The following is a 14,448-nucleotide window of genomic DNA, read 5'->3' as shown; positions in this document are numbered from 1 at the left end:
AGCTCCAAACTCCAGTTTAATAGGGGGCGCGCATATTAGCGTTTGTTCGTTTATTTGTTTATTTGTTCATTGTCAATTTGTGTGTTTTCTGGGGTAATTATAAACCCAGCCGGATCACGGCACTTATTCTTGTGACCCCCGTACAACATATACAAAATTAACCTTTTATTAAAAATATAAAATGAAAAATATGTGTGCTCACAAGTTTAATAGAGAAAATTAAATGAATATGCCCAAAATATTACTGAATCTATATTTCAATCAGATATAAATCAATAGGCTAAAATTCGATTCAAGCCAACCAATTGGATTAAGTAAGTGGCTGAGATTAAGGCTGAGACTAAGTCGTCGGTTGTAATTGTATTGTTTTATATCCTTATTCTTTTCTAAGTGAAGTATAGTAACTTATCAGTAGTATGCACTTCTTGGATCCCACTTTTCATTCTGAATAAATTCAATTAATGTTTTTGATCCAGTTTGTAATAATGGATGACCACTAACTATAGTTAAGAATTTTTCCAATCCCTGTCTTCGTTTCTCGATATTTATATCATTAAATTTATTCGAACTTAATAAGATCTTACCTGGTAATGGAGGGATTATGACTCTAGTAGTTTCTTGTTCTAATATCTTTCTGAATGTTACGAAATCACTATATCTTCTTCTGACTTTGCTATTTCTCTTCTTAAATGCTGGTATATTTGTTCTGCATACGATTTCATAATCAGTATATAAATTACTTCCTAGACCATGAGTTTGCGGATTTCGTACTTCAACCTCAAGAAAATTCTCTGGCTCTGAATAAATCTCACTGAATGTCTGTTGCTTATGCTTTGGAGATGATGTATTAATCACGTCACTAATTGGTTGGAACGGTTTTGACATTGGTCCATGAACTTATATGAATGTTAGATAAGCGAAATAAAAAAGTGTGGATGTTGTTGAAAATGGAATTCCCTGATTAGTTTGCACCCTTACGTCTCAGAGTGACCTTTATATTAATATATTAAGACTGTTTGGATAAGACAGACTTACACAGGCTATCTATTTCGATTATTTCTCTCGTAACATGATCAATTTTAAATATCTCAAAAAGGCACTTGGTCAGAATTAATGTGCAGGATACTTAAAATTATCACCTAGGTGATATAGAAAACTCCCAACTTCGTTTACAAATTTAGGATAGGAATACTCTACAATAATAATAAGTAATACTTTTAATAATCATTTCTAATATTTGTTAAATATTCATTAGAATAACTAATTATGTGGTGAATAATCTTCTATATAATAACACATGGGTAACGTAAACAATCGTATAAATAGGTGATAATGTATTCTAGCAGCTTTTTCTAGTAATTTTAACCAGATATCAGCCTTAAATATAGGCCATGTTGATGTCTGGAACATCGTAAGCTCTGTTGGAAACAGCAGCCCAAAGATGGGGCCAACCCAAAAAGAATGTCATACCTCCAGCCCAAACAGCTAAATCTGGAACTCTTCTGGCGTAAAGTGTCAAGAATGAAGTACGAGGAAGTTGACGTATTGGGGACATTTTTAGGTAAATATGAATATGAATATGAATATGTAGAAGTCAATGGACGATTTCTTAAGGATAAACAAAAGAATCTCCATTAAAATTATATTATGGAGAATAATTAAAGCTATTTATATGAGATTTAAAATGAACAAATAAGATCTAAAAAAAATTCAAACCCCATTGACCAATAAATGGAAAAGAATTTGCCCATAAGTTAAAGTTAAAGTGTTCAATAGAAAAATTGATTGCACGACTATAAAAGTTGTTTGCCCATTTGGTTGCAAAACAACTTGTGTTTTTTTAAGCGAGTGGTACGATTTAGTCCGAAAAAAAATTTAGCGCCTCCTCTCGTTAAGAAGCTTTTTAAAAATGATTGCGTGATAATTTCTACTACGAAGAATAACACCACTTTATGTAACCATAGACTGTTTTCAAGCGGAATTCTATGAAATACTGGGGAAATTTGGTCTAAGTGTAAGGTGGGTATTGCCATAAGCTGACTGGCTTGAAAGTGTTCCGCTATGCAACTATTACTCTCGGAATTAGCCGCGTGTTTTTTTGCATTCGTGTACTTAACATGATGTTTTACAATTATTTCTTTATATGTAATGTGCCTCACACAAAAGAGATTACTTAATCAATTATATATGTACATTATTGTATAGTTAAAATTCAAAGCATAACTAAGAATAGTAATTATAATACTAAACTATGGAAAAAAATAGAGCAAACTAATAGATAGATGTTTTAAAATATGTTTTAATGATAATAATAATAATATAATTACAACAAAAATTGCAATAATAAATTTTTCAAAATCCCAGGAATCGTAAACAAGTGTTGAAAGAATATAACGTAAGAAAAACTCTGGAAAGGGTTAGCAAAAATTATGAACTTTAAGCTTGCTTTTCCTTTTCCATCATTTGGTTTTGAAGTTCAAAAGTATTAGCATTGATTTCACCTTCAGAAAGTACAGCGACTCTCATTGTAGCTAATAAATTATGAGCAGCATTAGAATGAGCATAAACAGCTCCATTGAAAGCTTTAGTGGCATCTTTACCAATAGAAGCTTTAACCAATGGCTGACCACCTGGATGTTCCTTAATGAACTTCTTGACGTTATGAATCATACCAGAAATAATAATAAGACCTTCTTCTTTGGCACGCTTATTAAACTCTTCTCTGGTCCATACAGGTAATTCGTCAACTGGAGTACCCCAGTCTAACTTCTTCTTCAATCTGTCTAATTTCTTTTGTTGTTGTTGTAATAAACCTTGTTCAATGGCATTTTGACTGAAAGTATGTAAGTTCCAAGCTAAACCTAATTTAGAAAGAATATAAATGACAATCTTAGTTGGATCGTATTGGTACCATTTAAGAGCATTTCTATAATCAGATGGGAATTCATGATGGAAGTTATGGTAACCTTCACCAAAAGTAACAAAAGCTGTAATAACGTGATCTCTTGGAGTTCTTCTGTCATCAAATGGTTGGACACCAATCCAATGAGCTAAAGAGTTAACACAGAAAGTTGCTTGTTGAATAAAACTAGTCTTGAGTATACCTGCATAAATGAAACCACCCCAGTAATCACCCCAACCTAAACCAGCAACTAAGACTGGGAAAATAAAGGCGGCAGTGACCATAATAAGTAAATAATGACGATGTTGGAAAACAACAATCTGGTCAGAGGTTAAATCACTAATATCAGCTCTAGCTCTGTTCTTTGGGTTAGCTTTAGATAACATCCAACCCATATGAGAAAACCAAAACCCTTGTCTAGCATCATATGGATCTCTTGGAGTATCGGTATATCTATGATGAATTCTGTGACTATGAGACCACCATTTAATACTACCTTCAATGGCACCAGCACCAAAGAAAGCAAAGAATAACTTACAAACAAGATGAGCATCATAAGCTTTATGGGCAAATAAACGATGGTAACCAGCAGTAATTGAGACACCACTGAAAACATAAAGGACAAAGGCCAATATTAATGTTTTCAATTGTGGAGGATAATATACAGCATTGTAAAGACCATAAAGTGGGATAGCCACCACTAAAATCATATTTAACCAATTAATATGTTTATGGAAATTAGAAAGAGTCCATGGTTGTTCACTGATATGTTTGACTTTAGAATACTTCTTTCTTTCTCTTTCATCTTTTTCAGCTAAGGATTCTAAAGAATCTTGAGTAATTTGTTCAGCAGTAACCTTAACTAAATCGGCAGTACCCATTAATCTACCACCTAAACCGGCAGCTACAATTCTAGGAGTCTTTTTATTGGTTCCTGCGGCTAAGGCATTAAGAGAAGTGATATCAACGACATCGACTTGTTCTGAGTCAACACTAGCCATTGTTTATAATATAATATAATATGTTATATGAAGAAAGTGATATATAATCTAATAAATAATTTTGATAAATATATTTATATTTGTTGGATTGCAAATTTCTTTATTTGGTCAAGAAAAAATATTCAAGATCTAAAAATTTGTGAGTTGACGATGGGATTGATAGTTGGAATAGGGTTAGATGAATTAAAAATTGATCCCAATAAATTGTTGATTAGTTGATGAGATGGTAATGAAGTATATAATAGGATGAAGAAAGAAACAGACCAAAAGAATAGTAAAACAGCAAAAGTGAATCTCTTTATGTATTTATCTAAAATTCAAATTAAGGGATAATTTTTATTTTTTTGGCTTGTGTTCTTTTTTTTTTGGAATTGAAAAAAATTTCTTTTTCTATATATTAAATATGCTTAAGTGGTCTAAATAATTAAAGCTTCTTAGAATAAATATACAGCAAGGAGATGGCTCGAAAATGCCTGTTTAATACATAAGAGAAATTAACATAGTCTGATTTATTTTAAATTCAATGGTATGGTATGGTATGGCTTGATATCATTCTGTTAGTCGACAGATGCTATTCTAGTAAATAATTAAATTTTATTGGTAAACGCACACAAACCGTTGCAGCCCAACAACTATTTTTTTCAGTTGGGTTGTCCGAAGGCACGTCTTTAGCGAGGTAGGGCGAGTAGGGCGAGTAGACGGACTGAAATTATAGAACAAGCTTATGTTATGCAGGCTTGCTACTTGTCAATTTAGTGATTATATGTCTCCTGATTATTCCATAATGATCTATGTTCTACCTATTGTTCTTAATATCATATAATTAAATTATGATTAGCCCCATTTTGCAAGAGAAAAATCAAATTGCTAAAACCAACAAAAAAAACCTCTCGCCATAATTAAGTAGTAGGTTCAAATTGCACCCATCAATCAATTGTTATCGGAGAATGTATCGTATAACGTGGTGCATATAGTGGTTGTGATCTCCTTTTACTTTTACTGCGTACCTTACAATATACGATGATGTTTTTGATTGCTGTCGCCATTCCTATTGCTATTGCTATCGTTTGCTCACACAATATTAACTAGCAATTATAGTTAATGCGCTATCTTATCAAATCATTTCGGCTACATGTTTTTTAATCGTCTGTCTGCGCTTCATCCTTTCACCCTAAGATAAAAGAAATGGTGCAAACGATATTGCTTGACTACTTAAACTAGTAATTCCTAATTAGTACTCCGACATTATATGCATTACTTTTCTGTCTTTCATTAAGGCAGTTGAGTGAAACCAACAAAATAATCGTCTTTGTGTAATTTATTAGCCACTAACTCCGTCTCTTGCGTTTCTTATGTCGCGACATGTCAAAGTATGTCTAGAATTCACGACACAATATGAATTCTAATGTTTTCTTTTGCAACCTATGCGAACAGGAATTCATACTGCATTTATTGTTTGTCAATCCGAATAATTCAATAATTTACATGAATTTGAATATTTCTTTCAAGAAACATAACCAACCAAATTCCTTCTTTTTTAATGATATACCGTTAAAGGTTTGGAAGCGAATAGAGGAACGTCATCATTTTCGTTCAAATTCAGCCTCAACTATTTCAATTTTTGATCAAAAAGGAATACTTGCATTAATTTAATTAACTTAATTTGTCTTCCTGGTTTGGCTTTCAATTTTTCATGAGTTAAGATTTGAATTTGTTTTCCGTTCTTTAGTTGGCGCCTAGCTAAAGTGAGAAATATAAAATAAATTCTTCTCTATATGAAAAATTTTAAAACAACGATATTATAAGTTAAAGTACAGAAAATTACTACCTACTTTCAAAATTCCTTGAAGCAGTTTCAATCAGGCTAAATATCCTGACATCACAGTTATTTATTAGAATGATATTTCATCAACAATTTTATTTGATCGATTATTGATCTAGAATAAAGGTAGATCCGAAAATAGTACTATTCTAATAGCAAAACTTAAATGATTCTATTAGTGTCTACAAAGCACAAAAGATCATATACTCCTATAATTCTAGACTTCTATAAATTAATAATGTAATTAAGGAACGTTGATCATGTGACAACAGGCACGATGGCTGATGCAGTATAGCTTAATGCATGTTTGGTTTAACTTCATACTGCAACTAAATATTTAATGGAAATCCGAATCGTTACAGAAAATTATTGGCTACTAACTCTGTTCTGTACATGAACTAATAGATCCTTTTCTTATTTACCCCATATTAGGAGCGTACCGTGGGTATTCAAGTAGTCCGCATGGTCCAGGACTACCCCACAAAATCTTTCCCCCTTTGTTTGTTAGTGAGTAAAAGTCTGCAAATTTCCTCGGACCCTCTTCATGCAGTACTGAGACTTAAAATAAAGAACATTCTACCTTAGGTTAGTTTCTTGGATAACATGGATATACCCTTAATCTTTAAAAATCAGCTAACTCATGATCGGATTAAAGTTGATGTATTTCTTACGGATATGGAATAGCTTCAATTTTCTTTGTTCATAAAGTTTTTGTTAGAGACTTACATAGACGGAGTTGCAGAAACTACACCAAAAAAACTAAATGTGGGGTGCGAGCTGATAGTTTGTGAAATTTAAGAATGGTTTATATAAAGAAATATTCAAATCCTTCTTCATTTGATAATTATAATTTTAATTTCATAATTTTTCACTATTAAATTAATTTGATTATATTAAATTAAATTAAATTAAATTGACAAATATTCGGTTAAACAAATATGGCTCCAATATCAATTAAAGAACCTAAAAAGCTCACTAAGACAAAGGCTAGAGTCGTTGATTCTTTAAGCGTAAGTAATATTATTGACACATATGAATCGCCAAATCCTGCCAGTCAAATTAGTGAGGAGAGATCTCACACTAATTTTGATGTTGTTAAGATGCATCAATTCTTGGAAGGTTCAGTTGAAAAATCCAATTTGATTTTGAGTTTATACAAATCAATTGAAAGAGATCCAATCTTACAAACCAATTTTGAGCACTATGATCTTGGATATAAGGATGAAAGAGCTTTAGTAGCTCTGAGAATTGACAGAATGGCTAGATATCTTGAAATTGAAGATTCTAAAAAATTCTTGAGACGTTTGAATTTAATGACTGTTATTGATCCTTCAATGGGTATCAGAATTGCTGTTAACTTGGGTCTTTTCTTACATTGTATCAAAGGTAATGGTACGGATGACCAATTCAACTATTGGGCACATCATGAAGAAGCTGCTTCCATTAAAAAATTATATGGTTGTTTTGGTATGACTGAATTGGGTCATGGTTCTAACGTTGCTGGTTGTGAAACTACTGCTACTTTTGATATTGAAAGAGATGAGTTTGTCATTGATACACCTAACATTAGTGCAACTAAATGGTGGATTGGTGGTGCAGCTCATTCTGCCACTCATACTGTTTGTTATGCCCGTTTGATTGTTAAGGGTAAAGATTATGGTGTTAAGACTTTTATTGTTCCATTAAGAGACTCTCAACACAACTTATTACCTGGTGTCGCTATTGGTGATATCGGTGCAAAGATGGGAAGACAAGGGGTTGACAATGGTTGGATTCAATTTTCTGATGTTAGAATCCCTCGTTATTATATGTTGCAAAGATGGTGTAAGGTTGATAAGTTTGGTAATGTCTCTTTACCACCATTGGAACAATTATCTTACATTAGTTTGTTACAAGGTAGAGTTGGTATGTCTACTGATTCTTACAGAATTGGAGCTAGATTTATTACTATTGCTTTAAGATATGCTGTTGGTAGAAGACAATTCAAGAAGGATCCTTCTGATAAGTTAGAATCCAAATTATTAGACTATACTTTACACCAGAGAAGATTAATTCCATATTTGGCTTTAACTTATGCTATGGCTGTTGGTACTGACAGATTAGAAAAACAACATGATATTGTTTTAGAAGAATTAGAACAAGCTCTTAAGGCTAACAGTCAAACTTTGATTAACAAATCTTTAATTGATACCAAGGCTTTGTTCATTGATTCTGCTTCTGTTAAATCTACTTTAACTTGGTTAGCAGCCGATTTAATCAATGAGGCAAGACAAGCATGTGGTGGACATGGTTATTCTTCTTACAATGGTTTTGGAAAGACTTACAGTGATTGGGTAGTTCAATGTACTTGGGAAGGTGATAACAATGTCTTAGGTATTGCCGCAGGTAAGACCATTATTAAGAATGTTGAACAAATTACTGAGAAAAAGAGACCAATCAAGACTCCAACCTTATTATTCTTAAATGACGCTAATCAATGGCTCAACCTGGACAATGTTATAATTGCTACCAACAAGGATGCTGAAGATTACAATAAGATCAAATCTGCTACTAAAGGAGTAATTGTTAAGTTTGCCAATTTATTATTACAAGAATTGAAAAGATTTAATGGTGATTGGGACTTGATCAGTCATGATAGAGTTCGTTTATCTAAATTAAGAGCTCATTACTACTTGTTAGAAACCTTTATTGACAGATATGAATCCAATAAAGAAGAAAAATTGGCTCCCCATTTACTTAACCTTCTTAAATTGTATTATGTTTCTCAAATCTTGATTCCATTTGCTGCTGAATTTATTAGATTTAAGTTGCTTAGTTCCGATGTATCTTCTTGGTTAACCCTTGAATATACTACTCAATTAGATTTGGCTCTTAGACCATATGTTATTGGATTGACTGATTCATTCCAACAACCTGATAACTTTATCAACTCCTTAATTGGTAAGTATGATGGTAACATCTACGAAAATTACTTGAATACCATTAAGCAAATTCATCCACCAAGGCACTACAAGGCTCCATACTCTGGTGCATTAGAAGCTATGTTGAATAGACCAAGTTTAGAAGAAAGAGATAGATTTGAAAAATCTGAAGAAGCAGAAAAGAAATTGACCTCTGCTCCACTTGATTTTGGTGATGACGAATAAATAATTACAAGGTGCTAATTGTTTTTGCCCCAGTTGTTCTTCTCTTATTTATTAGCTAGTGATTAAGTATTTAATGAATGAAAAAAATTTAAGCTTTGATTAAAAGTTAGTGTGGCTCAAACTGTATTAATCTTTTTTTTTAATTTTTTGCAATTATATAAATGCGAGATGTTATCTCCAGACTTTGACTTGTGCCATATGAGATAAAGGCCAACATGACAGCTGATGGTGAACAATTGAAGGTTGGAATTGTTGGTGGAGGTATAGTGGGAGCATATACTGCATTAGCATTATCTCATTTACCCAATGTATCAATTACTGCCTATGAGAAATCACCTCATCCATCAGAATTAGGAGCGTGGATCGCATTACCAAATCAATCTATTGATATGCTTAGTAAGTTTATACCAATTGAAAAAATTAATTCTATTGCTTATAAAGGTACTTCAGATAAAGAATATGTTAGTCGTCATTGGAAGACAGGAGAAATACTTTATACTCAACCAACATATAATAGAAGTAAACCATTTGTAGAAGCTAGAACCCATAGAGTGGCTTTACTTAATCTTTTATTAGAATATGTACCTCCAGGCATAATTCAATATGATCATAAAGTTTCTGAAGTTGAATTTGTTAAAAATGACTCTAAAATTATTATTCATTTTGAAAATCAACCTTCTTCTTCAGAATTTGATTTAGTTGTGGCTGCTGATGGTATCTACTCAAAAATTAGACACCAATTTAATCCAAATACCTTGAAATACCGAGGTTCTGTAGCATATAGGAGTGTATTTGATGAATCATATATTAGTCATATTGAGGGCATTTCTGATGATACCTCTAATTGGGTGAGTCCTGGTGGTAAATGGGTTTTCTTATCTCTAGTTGGATTGGGTCAATATGGAATTGTAGCTTCAATTGCCGAACCCTATGAAACTTTTAAAAAATTAAAGTGGAATAAATCAATTGGAGATGAAGGAAAGAAATATTTGATTGAAGCTTTTAAGGATTGGGATGCTGTGGTTCCTCAAGTTATTGAAGCTGTACCAGATATTTTAGCATTCCCATTAGAATCAGGTAACTGGTTACATAATTTGGTGGTAAAAGAAAGATTAGTATTTGCTGGTGATGCAGCACATCCAACAGCTGGTGCTTATGGTTCTGGGGCAGGTTTTGGATTTAGTGATGCCTGGGCATTATATAGATCCCTACAAGAGACTTCATCTAACTATTGGTATGAAAGTACACCTCAAGCTTCTAAATACAATTTAAAATTGACAACTTTCTTATTTAATGAAACTCGAAGACATTTCTTAAAGCGAGTCGAACAACAGTTAACTATAGATGGACTTCAATCGAAAGAACGCATTCAACCTCCCACTGACACTGACGATTCAGAGTGGAGAAGTCGATATTTGATTAAGAGACACGGAGGAGAGTGGATCAGATCGCACAATGCTGAGTTTGAATTTCAAAAGATCAGAGATCAATATCTAGTTTATTTGCAAAAGAACCTATCTAGCTTCATTGAAGCTGGCCATGGGTATGAACAACTTGACGAATTAAAAAGTGCTGAAAATATCTAAGATGCTTATTCTGTGTAAATATATTGTACAATTTCTATATATAATATACAGCATAATAATATTATAGCGAAGTATGGCCATAGTTCTATGGAAGTTGTAGAGTAATGGCTGTGAAAAATCTTGGCCCTATTCGCACGACAATTTTTGTATTAATAAAAATTCCTATAGATTATGAAGTAGGAATTAAACAGTGAAAAAGACTATAATGAGACATTGTTAATGAAAGATAATCTGAAGCCAGAACAAGTATTCTCACTAAGAGGGCATAGTAAACCAGTCACATGTTTGGGATCAGTAGTTTTGGAAAATAGAGATTACCTCATTTCATCAGATGCATCAGGTTTAATTATAATATGGGACATTCATACAAAGCGTCCATATAAGCAATGGCAAGCCCATAGTGATACAATTTTATCCGTTAGACAGATTGAAGAAGAATTGATTCTCAGTCAATCTCGTGATGGAACCCTTAAAATATGGAAAGTAAATAATAACTCATCAGTTCCATTAGAAGTTTTCTTATTACCTATAAATCCATTAAATTTCTGTAATGTAGAATACATCAAAGGAAATTTAATTACTCCAGCTACTGTTGATTCTAATAATTTTGATATTTATAGGCTCAAGTATGATGACAATTTGGAATTCAGTTTCACGAGAATTGTAACTAATTTCAGTGCCTTTGCATTATTTAATAAAACTAAGAAAATAGAAGAAATACGACGAGATAATGAACTAGGAAGAAATGATTTCGGAATTATAATGAAAATGTTATTAGTTGGAGAGAGTAAACTATTTTTAGGTTTTGAATCTGGAGAGGTTATTGGCTTACAAATCGATTTAAATTCCCACATTGATGATAATGAATCAAGCAAAACTATAGAATTAGGTAATAATCTGCTGAGTTCATCAAAATTATCAGGACTATTTAATGCGAGACCAAAAGCATTTAATAAAACCATAATTAATAAGGATCCACCTATAAAATTGATTTATGCTAATTCGTTCCATACTCCTAATCCTATTATTTCAATGGCCCATGTCAATAATTCTCTAATTACTGGTTCTTCAAACAAGAAAATTGCTATTCATGATTATTCAAATTATTCATTTGATAATACTTTAATTGATGATGTTATAATATCAAAGTTACATCATCATGGCATTCAATCCATAATTGTGGATGATGCGATTGAGAATTCTTTTTTGATTGGCTATTGGAATGGATTAATTGAAGGAATGGTATTGAACCAGAAAATAATGCAACCGAAATTCGAAATAAAAAGGGATTTGCCTAGAGTTTCAATAAGCGAGTCAACAATTTCTGGTCAGGAATCGGAGAATCCTATGAAAGAATCAATTAAGTTGACCTATTTAGCTAGTATTCAAACTTCACCGCCGAACACCGAAGGCAAAAGATCTTATAAATCTTTACTTCAGACCCGCCGAAACTATATTGGGAAACTCCTATTTGCCGCATATGAAGATGGAACAATTGTTGCTTATAGATAACAATGGTATATAACTAATCCAAATTGTATTATAATGAATCTGTAACATTAGTTTTACAAGTAGACAACCACTCTTTAAAACTTATCCATGGCTTATTCGGGTTTAATAATTATCGCTAAATTTAATTTCCCAACTGTTTTTCTGCCATTGTTATTATTGTTGCAAACCACACTCATATTGCCCATTCTTGCCAAGAGGGAAATGAAACCTAAGAAATTTCTCAATTAAAGGCTTTTGACAACTTTACTCTAGGTTATTTCTCCTATATCATAATCTGAGGGACCATGTGCTCTCTATAATATAATATGAACAACATTATAAAAGCAATTATAACTTATTAGAAATTGTACTCTTCGGATATTCAGTGGTTACTCAACTGAAAAGGAAATATGTTAACTGCGACGAAGGAGCACACGAGATAAATAAAATTTGATGGGTGCAATTACTTTTGTAAATCCCCATAAATTAATTCAATTTTCGTAAAATTTTGTTAATAAAGGTACTTCCGAACACATATGCAGAAGGAGTCGTTTTCAATTCTACTCCTTGTATAAAATTTGAGAGGTATCAATACAGTACATGTTCAAATTGGGGTTAAAATAACCATACATGGAAGTATTTACTCCCCGGAATTTTTCTTGTCGCAAAACTCGTGGCCCCAAAATACAAATGCAGCATTTGCCGCAGCCATTCAGGAATTTTTCAACTAACCTTTTTACAATTATAAGAATTGAAAAATTCAGGAGTTTTGGGAAGTATATAAGGAGGTGGAAATAGCTCCAATAGAATCAATTATTTTATCATGATATGTATTGTTATCCCACTAACCTGAATATTATCTTTTCAAGTAATTCGCAGCCATGCAAAAGTTCATCTTCCCTAAATTATCTCAAATTGGATTAGTTGCATTAGCAGCTTATTTATATTTATTCACCAACTTGGTAGATGCTGTCCCAGTTAATAATGCTATTTCTCAGAAACAAAATATTATTTTCTTAGTTTCTGATGGTATGGGTGCTGCTTCTGTCCAATTAGCTAGAACTTTCAAACAAGTCCGTGATGACTTAGAATTCAATGATATTTTAGACTTGGATCAATATTTAGTTGGTACTTTCAGAACCAGATCAAATAGTTCTTATGTCACTGATTCTGCTGCTGCTGGTACAGCTTTAGCCTCTGGTCATAAAACGTATAATGGTGCTATCAATGTTGATCCAGAAACCAAGACTCCTTTGGGAACCATTGGTGAAGCATTAAAATTGCAAGGTTATAAGGTCGGTATTGTTGTCACTACTAGAGTTACAGATGCCACTCCATGCGTTTGGTCTTCTCATGCTCTCTTAAGAGGTCAAGAAGATTTGATTGCAGAACAAATGTTAGGTATTGGTCATCCTTTAGGACAAGTCAATGATTTAATCTTAGGTGGAGGTAGAAACTTTTTTACTCCACTCAATGTTGAAGGTGGTGCAAGACCAGATAACAGAAGTTTAGTTGAAGAAATTAAAGCAAATGGAACTTGGACATATGCCGGTAATAGAGAAGAATTCGATGCTTTAGCTGGTGGTGAAAATGTTACTTTACCATTGCTTGGTTTATTTGCCGAGGAAGATATTCCATACAAGATTGATCGTGATGAAAGTATTTATCCAAGTTTAGTTGAAGAAGTTCAAGTTGCTTTAACTGCTTTGACTAAGGCTACTGAAGATCAAGAAAAAGGTTTCTTCTTAATGATTGAAGCCTCTAGACCAGATCATGCTGGACATGCCAACGATGCTCAAAGTATAGCTCGTGAAGTATTGGAATTCAACGATGTTATTGACTTGGTTCACCAGTATGTTCAAAATGCTACTACTAACACTGTTGTTGTGTCTACTGCCGATCATGAAACTGGTGGATTATCTGTATTTGGCACTTCTCCTAAGGATTATTCTGCTATCTTTAATGCTACCCATTCCAGTCAATATTTAGCTAAAGAAATTGAAGATTTCGTCAATAAGGACGATGAAGGTGCTTTGATCAATTTCATCAAAACTGAAACACTTGAAAAGGGCTTGGGTCTTTCATCATACACAGATGATGAAGTCCAAAGAGTTCAAAAGAATGTCGGTACTTCCAAATTAGCTCCTACTATTGCCAACTTGACTAGTGCAAGATCCAAGGTCTCATGGGGTACAGATGGTCACTCAGCTATTGATGTTGATATTTACTCTTTCTCTAATACTCCTTACCTTAGTCATAAAGTCTTAAATACTAAGGATGGATTAGGTGGAGCTCATGAGAACACCGACTTTTCTATTTTCATTAAATCCATTGCTGGAATTGATTTAGATGAAGTTACCGATTTGGTTTCCAATATTACCGTTAATTCTACAGTTCCTTCTGGAGGCGATTAGATTGCTGTTGCTTCTTTGGATATTTAGTTTCTTCTTCTTTCCGTTATACCATTTATTTCGATATTAAAAGTTTGTCTACTTTCTTT

At 32.9% G+C, this 14,448-nt stretch overlaps 6 protein-coding genes across 6 annotated transcripts; 4 read left to right on the top strand and 2 right to left on the bottom strand. All coding sequences in view use genetic code 12, as the record gives it.

The window, feature by feature from the left end:
- Window positions 1-109: 109 nt before the first annotated feature.
- Window positions 110-1,173, bottom strand: RJT21DRAFT_10004 (uncharacterized protein). The gene has a single exon (XM_064879704.1). It carries the CDS (start codon window positions 883-885, stop codon window positions 409-411), a length of 477 nt encoding a protein of 158 aa, XP_064740804.1. The 5' UTR covers window positions 886-1,173; the 3' UTR covers window positions 110-408.
- A 1,062-nt stretch (window positions 1,174-2,235) lies between these two features.
- OLE1 (stearoyl-CoA 9-desaturase) lies at window positions 2,236-4,313 on the bottom strand. Its single transcript, XM_064879708.1, has one exon. It carries the CDS (start codon window positions 3,901-3,903, stop codon window positions 2,437-2,439), a length of 1,467 nt encoding a protein of 488 aa, XP_064740803.1. The 5' UTR covers window positions 3,904-4,313; the 3' UTR covers window positions 2,236-2,436.
- Window positions 4,314-6,663: 2,350 nt separating this feature from the next.
- Window positions 6,664-8,127, top strand: RJT21DRAFT_117092 (acyl-CoA dehydrogenase/oxidase C-terminal; the record flags this gene model as incomplete). The annotated part of the gene is made up of 1 exon (XM_064880583.1): window positions 6,664-8,127. A coding segment is annotated over one exon (1,464 nt), but the record flags the coding sequence as incomplete, so codon positions are not given.
- Window positions 8,128-9,040: 913 nt separating this feature from the next.
- On the top strand, window positions 9,041-10,526 carry RJT21DRAFT_117090 (salicylate hydroxylase). The gene has a single exon (XM_064880582.1). It carries the CDS (start codon window positions 9,087-9,089, stop codon window positions 10,455-10,457), a length of 1,371 nt encoding a protein of 456 aa, XP_064740801.1. The 5' UTR covers window positions 9,041-9,086; the 3' UTR covers window positions 10,458-10,526.
- A 4-nt stretch (window positions 10,527-10,530) lies between these two features.
- RJT21DRAFT_9993 (uncharacterized protein) lies at window positions 10,531-12,399 on the top strand. The gene has a single exon (XM_064885773.1). It carries the CDS (start codon window positions 10,677-10,679, stop codon window positions 11,967-11,969), a length of 1,293 nt encoding a protein of 430 aa, XP_064740800.1. The 5' UTR covers window positions 10,531-10,676; the 3' UTR covers window positions 11,970-12,399.
- PHO8 (Pho8p) lies at window positions 12,400-14,431 on the top strand. Its single transcript, XM_064885772.1, has one exon. It carries the CDS (start codon window positions 12,830-12,832, stop codon window positions 14,360-14,362), a length of 1,533 nt encoding a protein of 510 aa, XP_064740799.1. The 5' UTR covers window positions 12,400-12,829; the 3' UTR covers window positions 14,363-14,431.
- Window positions 14,432-14,448: the final 17 nt, after the last annotated feature.

This window comes from Scheffersomyces amazonensis, assembly GCF_036850825.1.
Source record: "Scheffersomyces amazonensis strain UFMG-HMD-26.3 chromosome Unknown RJT21scaffold_1, whole genome shotgun sequence".
In the NCBI taxonomy this organism is placed as follows: domain Eukaryota; kingdom Fungi; phylum Ascomycota; class Pichiomycetes; order Serinales; family Debaryomycetaceae; genus Scheffersomyces; species Scheffersomyces amazonensis.
The sequence above is the reverse complement of the archived record's forward strand: the minus strand, read 5'-3'. Positions and strand labels throughout refer to the sequence as shown.